The sequence below is a fragment of the Spea bombifrons genome, chromosome 12 (genome assembly GCF_027358695.1).
Source record: "Spea bombifrons isolate aSpeBom1 chromosome 12, aSpeBom1.2.pri, whole genome shotgun sequence".
In the NCBI taxonomy this organism is placed as follows: domain Eukaryota; kingdom Metazoa; phylum Chordata; class Amphibia; order Anura; family Pelobatidae; genus Spea; species Spea bombifrons.
Window position 1 is genome coordinate 28,382,477 of NC_071098.1, and position 14,108 is coordinate 28,396,584.

Genomic DNA, 14,108 nt, shown 5'->3' on the forward strand with positions numbered 1-14,108 from the left:
GACTGTCCAGCCCAAAATACGTTTTTAGTAGACCACTCGAAAGGTTCTGGTCACTTTTGGTGGTCTTGACCTTTTTAGTGTTCTTCACAATAGATTGGGAGATGCGTCCACGAGGATGGAAGCCACAGGCTGATCATCCACGGCTTCCTCACAGCCTCCATTTGTGGCCTTAGAAGAACTAATTGCCACCAATCTACTTTTACCAAAATTCAATGTTTTCCTTTGGGGTTTTAGACAAATAAAAAGACGGGGAACAAAAATTCATGAGACCGGCTTGCTGAAAAATTGATACAAAACCCTAGGATTTCACAGTTAAAAAGAGATCTTAAAACAAAAGTTGGTCAATAAGTAACCACATTAGGAAAATAGAACGATCGGCCCCCGTCTAGTCTGCCCGTTTCTCCTCCTATAAAGACTCAAACCCTAATCAGTCGTTGGTCTCGTCTTAGATTCAGGAGCCGTATGCCTACCCCATACATGTTAAAATCCCCTCACTGTATTACCCTCTACCACTTCTGCTGGGAGGCTGTTCTACTTATCTACCACATTGAAAATAGACTATCACTTAGTACCAATGAGCTTTGGAGTATAGAAGTCCCTCCTCCTTTTTTTTGTTGAAGCTTCCTCTTAAGGGTTAATTGTGTGACATATACCCCCCCCCTTATCACTTATATCTGCTTAGTGAGAAAGTCCAGCCATTGTATGGTTTTTTTTCTCGCCTCTCATGCTATGACTCGGCTTGTGAGCTTCGGTCAAAATGCAGCAATAAAGCCTCGCGCTTATTTCATGTGAGTTTGGATTTAAAAGCTGGCACAATGTAATTTCAATTACTAGAGGTTTTTTGTTATTATTATTTTTTTTTAGTTTTTTTTTTATTATTATTATTTTTTTATATATATATTTATGTTTTTATTTTTTTTATTTTTTTGTATTGGGGAGCAATTAAAAAGGAAAGTATTTGAAAGAAATTCCAGCGAGATCGGGTTACGTACCAAGCCAGCAAGGGGGGAGTGGAAATGTCTACAGCGAGTAGAAGAAGGAGGAGAACAAGATATGAAAACGAAACTAATTCTAGAACAGAAGGCTGAGCTTCCCGGATTCACTTGTTGTGATCGTCCAAGGTAAGACCTCTCTATCAAATATTCTGATTTAAATCGATGAATTAAATCCGACGGCCCTTTTCACACGCGGGAATCTGAGCTTTAACCTCCTGCGAGCTTCAAACAAGATCCTACAAAGCTGTCTTTTATCCATTGTGCAGGGCAGGAATCCCCATTCACACGAGCCAGAGCCCATAGAATCGCTGATTGTGTCCGGTGGCCATCAAGGTTACCCTTGCTTTTATGTTATAGAGTCACGGTATATTAATTGCCCCTCTATTAACCCCCGTACCGGTTGGCTCACCTCCTACCCATTGCCTTTCACGCCAGTGTTGATTTACCAAAAAGCAGATTTTTTTTTTTAATTTGCTTGGGATGCTTATTTTTGGACTTGGCTATTTAAACAGTCTAAAATAAATATTTAAATAAATAAATCACGTCTGGTTTCAGTGGAACGCGTCGGCTACGTACCGGTAGGCTCCGTACACATAGAAATTACACACCCACCAATGATAATTACTATTGGGTAAATCGTACAGCCGGCTGGCGAGGGATTTTCATTGAGTAACTCGCATAGTTGGCGCTCCATCGGCCGACAGCGGGCGAGGTGCTTCACGACACTTTAATATAGTATGTATGACGTTTGTATTGTTCCATATTTTGTCAACATTTAACCCCCGACCCCCCCCCCCCGTTGTTTGCTTTAAATAGTCTTTTAAGAATTCTTATATATTCATGGTCAGGCCAGCTGGTGGTTCAACAAAAAGGGTCCAATGGGCTTTAGGTGGGACCTGACCATGTCTCCAACTTCACACAGCCAATTAATCTTTTTCTAGTCGTAGTCACTCTTTTATAGTTTTATCTATCTCATCCCGTGACGGCTACTATATGATCCTTTTGCGTATAAACATTGTATGTCCGTCGTTTCCAGCAGTTGGACACCTCGGTGGTAGGATGGACACCCAGAAGCCGCGCATTATTCCGTGGCTCGTAGAACAGATCGACAGCCAGAAATACCCGGGTCTCGTTTGGTTGAACAAAGAGCGGACGCAATTCCGTATCCCTTGGAAGCACGGTCTGAGACACGACCGGTCCGATGAGGATGTCAGGATCTTTGAGGTGAATATATAACCCAACGATGTCATATAAGAACAACCAATAACCCGGTGGGTTAAATGTGATGGATCTACGCATTAAAGCTTGAAACATCAGCGTGAAATATGAACGTTCTTATTTATCTCTCGTTTTCTTCCACGTTATTTTAATCTTTCATCTGTGAGAACGTTGTACTCCATTGAGGACGTAAAACTGGAACCACTAATGGTCCTTGAGAAATGATTTGAGGTCCACCTCTACACCCTACTGGACTTCTCTCCTGGAGCATAGTATACCTTCACATAATACAAGGTCAACTCTAGCTGGTCCAATAATGTATTGTTTTTTGACCATATTTGGAATGGGCAAACCAAAAAACTCATTAATGAAAGAGTATTTTATATATATGTATTCTGTATTTGGATAAAAACAGTATAGAACTTAAAGAGAGAAGCAAAACCTAACATTTTGATAACATCGCAAACTAGTAATAGTAAAAAAAACAAAAAAAAAACAAAAGTAGAAGTAAAAATTACAATAAGAATGTTGTAATTCAACATGCGGAACATGCAAGCAAATTTAGTAACAGAAGAGAGAATGAGGAGAAGTTGGAGGAAAAAAGAGGGGTTGACAAAGAGGTAAAAGAAATACTTACAAGATCCTCCTAGAAAAGTTCTTTGGAGGTACCTCTTGTTTTTGGGGTTCATGCCCCAGTTGGAAGGGAATAAGAGATCCCTTGGTCTCATTGACGTCAGATCTTCCAGCTCTTGCCGAGGAGACCCTTTGCGATCTTTTGTAGGACGCTTGGTATTCCAGGCCCTTCACGTTGGATTTTAAATCCAAATTTAGTTTTCGTTATTTTATAAGTTTGTTCTTGTTTTTTTTTAATTCAGGCGTGGGCTATTGCCAGCCGTAGTTACGATCCCAGCAAGGACGAGAGAAACCCGGCCATATGGAAGAGGAACGTCCGTTCGGCGCTCAACCGCAAGGCTGGCATACGGGTGATCTGTGACAACAGCACTAATGCAACCAGCCCCCACAAGATCTACGAGATGTCAAGCGGCCATAGTGTCGAGGGTAAGTGCTGGGGGGCGCCGGGCTGAATTACAACCCGAGGTGAACAGAACCTGAGAATTCAGAGAATTCGAGGTAGACCTGGCGTAACCTTTAGTATCCATGTTTGCAAGTAAAAAAAATAACAGATTTATATATCAGAAGTCCAACTTTACTAAAGCTTATCTGATTTTTGGAGAATTTGTAATAGATTGCAAGCTCATAAGATTAGGACCCCCTTTTTCTTCTGTACCATTATCTCAAAGTGTGTTTAAGTTATTTTTTGATGTTTGAAGTTAGGCCTGGACTTGGCCCCTGAGTGCCGCACGCTCACCAGATCTACCACTCCAGAGGTAAAGCGGGTGCTGCAATTAATTGTTTTTCCCTATAATTTTTATTTTCGTACAGATGATGGGACGGCTGAAGAGGTGTATTTAAATAGCAGTCCAACTTCAGATCAAACCTGCCTTTCCAGCCCCCAAAGCATCATAAGTTTGGTTGGTTCATTTTTTTTTGTTCTTTTATTTTGTTTTTTTTAATTTAATTTTTATATATATATATATATTTATTTATTTTGTTTAGCTTTTGTACAAACACTGATTGCTACTGGCCATCCAGAGGATGAATTTGGTATATCGGCTGTAGAAAGGATGCATAAACAGTATTCCGTATAGACTATTGTGTACGGGCATGAGAAGGAAAAAAAAAAAAAGCCTAAATTAGTTAATAAATAGCAAAATAACTTAATAGTGATGGCTAATGCGATAAACCAAGTATACAATTTATCTACTAATTAATCTATCAAAGGTAAGCGGGCTACGGAATTCTACTATGCATTTCTGGGAAATTCTAAATGAATGGACTAATTAAAATAGAGCAATTAAATTAAAATTTACATATATATTTGAACATGTTGAAATTTGAAGCTTCGTTTTATCTTGAAGTTTGAGGGAAAATTCAAGATAAAAAAGTACTTAAACAATATAAATTAATAATAGAACATATTATACATTATATATACATTATATTATATTTATATTCATATTATAATGTGACCGTTATGGATAATTACATAATTTTTTGTGATATTTTGATTTTTTTTAATTTTTTTTTTCCCTCCCCTAGACTAGAAATCTATCTGATGACTTGATGCAGATGCAACTTTCCCACCATGAGGAAGGTAAAAAAAATACCATCTGAACACTTAATTTGGTTTAATTTCCTAAAATAAAATAAAATAAATAAAAATTATCAAATTTTATTTCATTAATATTGAAATTCTGGATTTTTCCTGTTTAAATTTTTGATTTTATCATATTAAATTGATAAAAAAAAATGATAATAAAATAGATATAACTATTAGCTTTTTATTGGGCCAACATCCTTTCCCACTTTGGCCCCAAAAAAGCTATCAAACGCCAACTAAAGACTCCATATTAGATAAAATGTATATCCGTATAGATTTATTTAATAAATATTGACATAAAATATCATGGTTATCCCATTGGTGGCTGCCAGAGCTGGGAAAAAAATAAATCATAATAACTTAAAACCAAACCATTTACATAAAAATAATACCAACGCAGGGTTTTATCTTCGATGTGATAAATAATAAGTTATGATTTCTGAGAGCACCTATAGTTCTGTATTAATAATGTGTAACAAAGGGATTTTTTTTGGATTGTCAGATCTGTATCGTAGCCCCGAGGAGATGGCTACATGGCCGGGACACCCCAGTAATCCTTTTTCAGTCGAGGGGGACCGGCACTCGGATATTTCATTGCCTAACGTGTTTGGGCCTGTTTCTGTCTATGATGAGCTGTCACGTCACGCGGTCACTGAGGCGCAGGCCGGTAAAGTACACTTTTCTTTAAACTTAAGTTGGGTCACCAAAATGAAAGAAACTTCGAGCATTTTTTGGGGAATACATACAATGACCTTGGATACGTAATCGACCCTAGCGTGAGTTTTTCCTTGATTCCCAAGGATACAACAAAATATTACCCTAAATATGCTGTTCTTATTCAGAATCTCTACCTTGTATGGTTAAGATGGATCTTCGGGGTTGAGTGTGCCCGGTGGCAATTACTCCTAATGATGGATGATGATGTGTGACGGGTGGTGAAATCCATTCCTGACCTTGTATAATAATAATAATAATTATTTAATATGTTTTAGGGTCACATGTTACAGATGTTCCATCACACCAACAGGAAAGCGTCCATCAGCACAGCCTTGCTGCGTTGTTCCCCAACAATACATTTGGTAAGGATCTTGGGCCCAGCCTGTGGAAAAATAAGTTAAGCCTAACTCTGTGGCACCATGAAAATCACGGAAGGTTTCAACCATCAACATCTTTGATGGAAACGTGATAACTTTTACCGATATTGTGTGTTTATGGAGCAAAGACTATATCGTTGGCTTGTTCTTCTACCTTCTGTAAGGCCTTGGACGTCCATTTGGTATCTACACAGGCTTTAATCCCCCTCGTGCCCGTTAATAAGTTGAACACTAATTATCGAGATGTTTCATGTTTTCTGCAGAAACACAATTCGACGTGAAGATTTATTACCGAGGAACTCTAATTAAGAGCAAGCTAGTAAAAAACCCTCGCGGATTCTGTATAACTTCGAGGCAGCAGGAAAATCCAGAAGGCTATTTGGAAGACGTGAGCTTGCCAATTCCTGTGATCAACGATCAAGTCGTAGCAAAGAAAATAACAGAGCTACTGGAGAACTTGGAACACGGAACACTGATCGAGGCGAGGGAAGGATTGATCTGTGGAACGAGAAGGGGCAAGTGCAGAAGCTACTGGAGTGTGACAGAGACCCCGGCCACAAGGCAACCCAATGCCATCGACAAGACCGACTACAGTGTTCTATATTCCATGCAGCAGTTTGTGACAGGTATCCGTGTGCATGTTTTCTTCTAGATATTGCTCTAAAAAATGAAAGGAAATAAAAAGCTCTCCATTTTCTCGTCTCTGAGATAGGTCTTGCAGCTGCCACTTGTTCTCATCTGATGAGGTCCTAAGAACCTACATTGTTTTTATAGGATCCTTCAAGGGTTCTTGACCAACATTGGCAGGTTCTACCAACACAATCGCCTAGAGATGTTCAGTTTTTGGTGTAGAGTTTGTTGACCCAGAGTCACCACCCATGCAGACGTCTCCTCATGTAGGAGCGAGAATCCATCTGTCAGATGGGGAGGACACGCTAATAGAAAGTTCAGGCTTTCACACTTTTTCACCTACCTCCAAGTCTGGAATTTGACCTTTTGACCTGGAATTTGAAATACCAGCCTGTCCAGTCGCATATACGACTCAGGGGGGTTAGTTGACTTGATGGCCCCATCGATGAGTAGCTCGTTTAAAAGAATATTTATAAAGCAAAACAGACAAAACCAGAGAGTACATTAACTATAGGTCCCCGTGTTTTTTTTTGCGGTAAAATTGATACACGCCAATCATTTCAACTCCAATGGGGTTGAAACGAGGGATACTGGGTTAGGGGGACTGGGACCTGATTAATGAACCCCATGTTGTTGAGTTGTCTTTATTTCTTGTTTCAGAGTTAATTGAATTCATTGAAGGCAAGAGGAAGGAATCCCCAGAATATTCTATTTGGGTTTGTCTTGGAGAACTTTGGCCAGACAACAGACCATGGAAAAAGAAACTAATTATGGTGCAAGTGAGTCCTGACATCGTTTGGCACAGCTAGAGGGGTGGTATCTGTGTTTTAATATTTCCGGGGCTATTTCCAGGGCCATATGTGAGAATAAAGCTTATTTAGTATACCGTGAACGGTAAGAAGGTGGGAGCACCTTATATCATGTAATTACTTATATTAGTTGCTTTCCTATCAGTAAATTACGGGACATACGGGGTCCTTAAAGGGATACTAACAAGTTCTACAATATGAAGGGTTTATGGGGTAAAATTCCTTCTATAAACAATCTGTAACAATAATTTTAAACATGCTGCCACTCTGTCCCCCCCCCCCCGGGTGTCTTACGGGGCCGGAGGGGGACATCTATGCACATCGTGTATACAACTCCCGGTGCCGGCACTCAGCGGAAGTACCGGCACCGGAAGTTGTATACGCGTATTGCGTAGGTGTCTTCCGCCGGCCCTGCAAGACACCCGGGAGTCTGCCCTGGTAAGTCGGGGGGGTTAAAATGCATTGTGCGGACGTTCACCGGCAACGGCGCATCGCCGCTGCCGGTGAACGTCCGTGCGATGCGCTTAGACAACCTCCCGTGCCGGTACTCCCCCCGTGGAAAGTGCCGGCAGGGGAGGCTGTCTGAGCGTATCAGACAGTAGGATGCAGGTCCCCTGCACCGCTGCGGGGGATCTGTATCCTAACCCCGCTGCCTGCCTGGCGCCCGGGACTGCATGTCCCGGGCGTCGGGCGCTAGACCCCGAATATAGGCCGCACCCCCACTTTAAAGACTTAAAGGGGGGGAATATTCGGGCCAATACGGTATATATAATAATATGATATATAGAATCTAAAAATATATAATAATATGATATATAATATGATATATATATAATAATGATAGAATATAAATATATAATATGATGTATAGAATATAAATATATAATATGATATATAGCATATAAATATATATATATTCTATATATATTCTATATATCATATCATATTATATATATATATTCTATATATCATATTATATATATATATATATATACATACATATATATGATATATAGAATATATGTAATAAGATTGTTGGTAAAATGACAGTGTGAGCCAGCGAAGAACTGCACACATACGTGTTATGTATACAGAAGTGGTCTTAGATACATAACCTACCCCTCTTATTTCATTCTATATGTAGATTACCCCGGTGGTGATGCAGATGCTTCATGAGATGAGTTACCACTGCGGTGCCTCCTCGCTACACAGCGACGAGCTGAACCTGCAGATTTCCGACTCTCTCTCTTTCTCCAGTACGGCTGATATGCTGCCATTGCTACGAGACATACAAGAGATGATGGATTTTGAATGAGGGAATGGATGAATTAGAACGTCGGATCATTAACACTTTGACTCCATTAAAATGTTGCTAACGAAGGCTCCTCTCGAGGCACGGATTTTTTAATGAAATACATAGGGAATAACATAGGATAATATTGGGGGGGACAAGTATTGGAGGTATCATGAGATCCATTGCTGCTTGTTTCAATGAAGTCCTCGTTTTAATGAGACCTCGGTCGAACCAGGAATGGTTATTTTTATCTGTAGTAAAGGGTGGAAGAATAGGAAGACAGGGTGATGTCATATTAATGGGGAAGGAATAAAGTATTCGTTTTTCTGTGATGTGTCCTCATAGTATGTTAAATGTCATAATAAGACACAACTGCTTGGAGGTAAAATAAAACCTGTGTCTATTCAAGAATGTATATAACCAGGTGGGTAACGAGCAAACATTACAAGGGAATTCCCCCAAAAATATATATAGATATATTTATTTATTTTTTAACGGTTCCAGTTTTGAATAATAGAATAAAAGTTCTCACTCTGTTATCTGATTCCAATCTACTAGACAAACACCCTGATATGCTGCCATATCATAGCACTCCTTATCATACTGCCTGTGGGAAACAATAGAATGGCCTTGGTCACCCAATCCGGACCCTCTGACTTATGAAAGTCTATGGGGGAACGGACTTCATTAGCATTGCCATAAAGCATCAGCTCAGTGTGGTGTTTGAGCTGGGAAATTCACCCAAAATATCACATGACTGACAACAACGACGGCTCCAGGTCTGCAGATAAAGGGAGTTTATTGGAACAAAATGAGATAAAACCAGGTTTTTGTCAACATCAACCAACATCACTGTATACAGCGCTGGGGGGTTATAACTGTATACAGTGTTGGGGGGTTATATTACTGTATACAGCGCTGGGGGGTTGTTACTGTATACAGTGCTGGGGGGTTATATTACTGTATACAGTGTTGGGGGGTTATATTACTGTATACAGCGCTGGGGGTTATATTACTGTATACAGCGCTGGGGGTTATAACTGTATACAGTGCTGGGGGGTTATATTACTGTATACAGCGCTGGGGGGTTGTTACTGTATACAGTACTGGGGGGTTATATTACTGTATACAGTGTTGGGGGGTTATATTACTGTTATTATACAACGCTGGGGGGGTTATATTACTGTATACAGTGTTGGGGGGTTATATTACTGTTATTATACAGCATTGGGGGGGTTTGTTATTGTATAAACTATATTTCTGTGTTGTACAGCCCATTGAATTTTAATGCAGTCCCAGATATATTTTTCTTTGGTGCTGAATTTGATTAATGTCTATGTTTGCATTTAACCAGCAATCTCAGACTCGTTAGTGAATTCGAGAGTTCAACAGGTTCAATCAATTTAACCACTTAACGGATTTGTTGTTGTACAATACAAATGTACGCTGGGAGACTATTCCAATTTAAAGCACCTCTCCCAAATTAAAACCCATTAATTATATACAGTAACAATATCATTAGATCATCTTTAACCAATCATCGTATTAGTATATTTTTCGGTTCGTCCAATCATATTACTTATCACATATACATAATGAAACATTAATAACTATAAGACAAGTATCTTAAAAACCGTCGGCGGATTGTGTCCCGTCCTTACGGAAAGCGGAAACTAGGCTAAAAAAAAAGAAGATGTGGCTTAATAAAAAAGATCAACAACCAAAACTATAAACTCATCATCTGGTTATTAATCATAAACATTTAGAACGTGTTAGCGGAACCTTCCAACTCCACACCTCAACCCAAAGTCCCATCTCCAAATCCATGCAAGTCACCCTGATATTAGTCCAGAAGAACAAATATGATTCGTGTTCTTCAAGGGTCTTGTACTAAGATACATTGTAGCCTTTCTAGATCTTCTGCAAGTCCTTCCAGAAATAGGTCCTCATCTTCTTCTTGGTAGAGCGCCTTCAAGTGAGCTTCTTCCAACTGAGCTTTTTATTCGTATGGCTCTAGGATTCACACTCTTTCCGTAGACTTGTTCAGCGGTGCCATCTAGCTGACTGTTCTAACAATGAACTCTTCTGGTGTAATTCCGGATCCAGAGCAGACAGGGAGTGGTTTCAGGAAGTATTTGGTCTGAGAAGCGGAACTAGCTTTGTTAAAGAATGTTGCGTTGAATGGTCTTGGACTTCCACCCCCCGGTAAGTTAACACACACAGGTTTTTCATGCGTGATTTCCAATGCGATCTGGAAGGGCTACAGACAAGACTTCATATACATACATTCAGCAGCAATAAGGATAGCATTCTAGATATAGAATTGTAATTAGTTATTGATTCATTTGTAGAATCTCAGCCAATCTCTCACCTCTTGATGGGATCGACGCCAAAGAGGTTGGTTGGGGTTCTGTTAGCCTTCTGGATTTGATACAAAAAAGAAGGGAGGGTTTTGTTGTCTATTGGTAGGATATATATAGAGAAAGGTTTTACCTACCATGGTGGTCCAACTTTTGAGTTGGGAATATAAAGTTGGGCTGTTGCCCTGCCATGTTGTGATGGACACAGTACTGGCCATTGTAACGTTTCCACTTTGGTATATTGACGTTATGATGCGCTGAGCAGTTTTCTCTTATCCTCGTTTAATTCATCTTGGTGTTACGTTGAGATCTGGCCATTGAGAAAAACATTATTTCTTGTATGCCAGATCCTAGAGGTTATTCCCCCCCCCTTTGAGTTACCGCTCCACTATTGTTAAGTAGCTGATTGTTGGTTCAGGCAGCCTTTGTAGGAAGGAGAAGGTAGAGAACTTCACGGCAGGGATTTGATAGCATAATGCTGGCTCTGCCACAGGCTGCTTCCGTTCTCTGCTTCCATGATGTGGTATAACGGTAATAGCTGTGACAGACATAATTTATTAACTTTTCACTTATAGGATGATCTTGTCTCCTTTAAACATCTTTGGGTACTCTAGATTATCTTCCAGAATGAGTTTCCAGAAGCCGCGCATTATTCCCTGGCTTATAGAACAGATCGGCCGCCCGGAATATCCAGGTCTTGTTTGGTTGAACAAGGAGCGGACGCAATTCCGTATCCCTTGGAAACATGGCAGGAGAAATGACCCGATGGAGGACAACTTCAAAATATTTAAGGTAAAATATTTCTGCCCACTAAATAGAATGTAAACAGGGGTCAGTAGGGTCCATTGTGACAGCCATTCCCTGACAAGTGGAGAAGTTGAAGAACATCACCATGAATCAGGCCGTGTTGCGTATGGGACACCAGTGACCAAGCTGGGAGCCTTCGCCTAAGCACTATTGATTCACATCCCAAAATCCAGTGACCCGATAGATTTTTGTTTAAATTTGATACACTATATGGACAAAAGTATTGGGACACCTGACCATTACACCAACAGGGACTTCGATGACATCACATTCTAAATACGTAGACATTAAAATAAAGTTGGTCCCCCCATTGCAGTTATAACAGCTTCCACTCTTCTGGGAAGGTTTTCCACAAGATTTTGGAGAGTTTCTGTGGGAATTTTTGCCCGTTCATCCAGTAGAGCGTCTGTGAGGTCAGGCACTGATGTTGGACGAGGCGCCCGGCTCGCAATCTCCGTTCCAGTTCATCCCAAAGGTGTTCTATGGGGTAGGGGTCAGGGCTCTGTGCGGCCGGTCAAGTTCTTCCACAGCAAACTCATCCAACCGTGTCTTTATGGAGCTTGCTTTGTGCGCTGGGGGCAGTCATGCTGGAATAGAAATGGATCTTCCCCAAACTGTTCCCAGTTGGAACCATAGCATTGTCTAAAATGTCGTGATATGCTGAAGCATTAACATTACCCTTTACTGGGGGGAAGGGACCCAAACTCTGATTTCAATAATTAAGAGGGGTGTCCCGATACTTTTGTCCATATAGTGTATCTTAGGGCATTGCCTAATGAAAGTAATTTACGCCAATAAAGGTATCATCTTTGCCAACTACGTTAATGTTTTTCATGTTCAAGGAAGGGAAATATTATCCCTTTTTAACATTAAAAAAAACGTCACTATTATAAAGTCTACATCGCAAATGTTTATTGCTGCCTTACCTCTCTTCTGTCTTTTGATTTCAAATCCCACGATAATTCATCACCGTTTATTGTGTATTCTCTCAAGGCTTGGGCCATCGCCAGCGGTGGATACGACCCCATTGAGAAACCAACAAAATGGAAGACAAATTTCCGTAATGCGCTAGTGCAAAAGCATGAGATCCGAATGATTAAAAAGAACACAACAGAAGACCCTGACAGAATATACGAAATCTTAGTGGAAGAAGCTTGTTGTGGTAAGGGTATCCAAAGAGGCCAAAAAACCTAAGCCAAATATTATTAATATATTGTTGTTTACACTAAATGGGTCACTGTTACAACCAATGCTTTCTATATTTGAGATTATGTACAACGGTCAAAGGTTCCATTTTATTGGGGGGGTTTCTCCTGTGATATTTAAGGGGTTAGAAATTAGTTTGACTCCCAGTATAAAACACCAAAATACTTCAGATTTTACTTAAAATGTAGCTTATTACAGCGAAGAAGGGTTCTGTACGTAGGGACTAACCACGAGGCCACCTATAGATCACCTGGAAAAGTGGTTCCATGCCGCGTCTTCTCTTAATTGTGAGCTGGGTGTCACGCTAACCCTAGCCATAGGTCGTTTTGACCTGATATTAGCCGTGATTGCTTTTAGCTCCGGGTAAAATCTATAAATAATTTAAAAAAAAAAGCCGGGAAAAACGTTAATAAGCTCAAAAATGTAAATCGTGGGAAGATGTCCAGCGGTACGTATAAGTTGACCTAAACTAAGATGTAGGAGCAATGGTTTTCTCTGGGATGAAAAGTGAGGACAAACTGGATGGGCCCCCGCTAGCTTTCATCTTATCAATGGGAGATTAGTTAGAATTTGTGAAGCCGACCTTACCAGTTTCACACCGGTAGAGACCTCAAGTGGGATCGGCTGATGTCCACCTACTGATGGGGTCACCAGGACCCTTAATCAAGCAGCCTGTGCTACGAGGGGTGACATATCGCATTATAATATTTATTCTGTATAGATAGACATGTATTCTGTCCAGGTCGACAATTATTATTATTAGCTTTTATTTATATAGCGCCAATAATTGAGAGAGGTACTTCTCACAATACTTATATTCAATTCTTTGCATATTATATCAAGGATCTACTCCAGAGTGTAAATATCCCTCCAATAAAGCCTTTCGGGTGGACATTCCCCAAAATAGTAACAATTTAGCAAATCAGCCCATTAACATGATGTCATTGCCTTGTGTCATTGTAAACATGAATTACATCGTGTTCATTGGACCATGCATTTATATATATTTTTATTTATTTATTTTTTAATCTGTAGATGCTAAAATCAATTTTTTTTAAAACCTTATTATTTCATATTGCATTTGTTTAACTTTTTTTGGTTTTATGTACCCTGTGCCCCCTTTAGGTTCTACAGCCAATGCAGCCTCCGAAGAATATTATTTGAGCGATGTTAATCCATTTTCCGAACCAATCAGTTTTGATAGCTCAACTTGTAGCAGTATGATGGTGAGTATCTCTAAAGCTAACCATTTTATTTCATTTTAATTTTTAAAAACAAAATTGTATTACTATGATTATTATTTTCTGTATGTAATGGATTATTCACAAAAAAAATCTTCCTTTTAAATATTGAGATCCCACTGTGTGCCGGATATTGCCTCCAGGTTCTAGAACCTTATGTTCTAATGAAAGTAATTTACCAATACACATATAATGCAACCTGCATAGGGTTAATAAAATGAACCAACATAGTC

General features: G+C 39.8%; 2 protein-coding genes across 3 annotated transcripts in view; both read left to right on the forward strand.

Annotated features, from left to right (window-relative positions):
• Positions 1 to 988: 988 nt before the first annotated feature.
• Positions 989 to 8,347, forward strand: LOC128470628 (interferon regulatory factor 3-like). 2 transcript variants are annotated; one of them, XM_053452527.1, is made up of 10 exons: positions 989 to 1,121; positions 2,032 to 2,219; positions 3,089 to 3,272; positions 3,657 to 3,745; positions 4,374 to 4,428; positions 4,937 to 5,101; positions 5,427 to 5,513; positions 5,792 to 6,154; positions 6,819 to 6,937; positions 8,112 to 8,347. In XM_053452527.1, the coding sequence occupies exons 2-10, from the start codon at positions 2,055 to 2,057 to the stop codon at positions 8,280 to 8,282; spliced, it is 1,398 nt and encodes a 465-aa protein (XP_053308502.1). In that variant the 5' UTR covers positions 989 to 1,121; positions 2,032 to 2,054; the 3' UTR covers positions 8,283 to 8,347. The 2 variants fall into 2 exon arrangements, with proteins under 2 accessions (XP_053308502.1, XP_053308503.1); XM_053452528.1 differs by having other exon boundaries at positions 1,058 to 1,121; positions 2,035 to 2,219.
• A 2,086-nt stretch (positions 8,348 to 10,433) lies between these two features.
• LOC128470631 (interferon regulatory factor 3-like) overlaps positions 10,434 to 14,108 on the forward strand; it is a 28,055-nt gene continuing 24,380 nt past the window's right edge. Inside the window, exons 1-4 of the mRNA XM_053452530.1 lie at positions 10,434 to 10,466; positions 11,236 to 11,413; positions 12,422 to 12,590; positions 13,760 to 13,860. Coding sequence (XP_053308505.1) covers positions 11,249 to 11,413; positions 12,422 to 12,590; positions 13,760 to 13,860 — 435 coding nt within the window. The 5' untranslated portion in view covers positions 10,434 to 10,466; positions 11,236 to 11,248. The remainder of the gene's footprint in view (positions 10,467 to 11,235; positions 11,414 to 12,421; positions 12,591 to 13,759; positions 13,861 to 14,108) is intronic.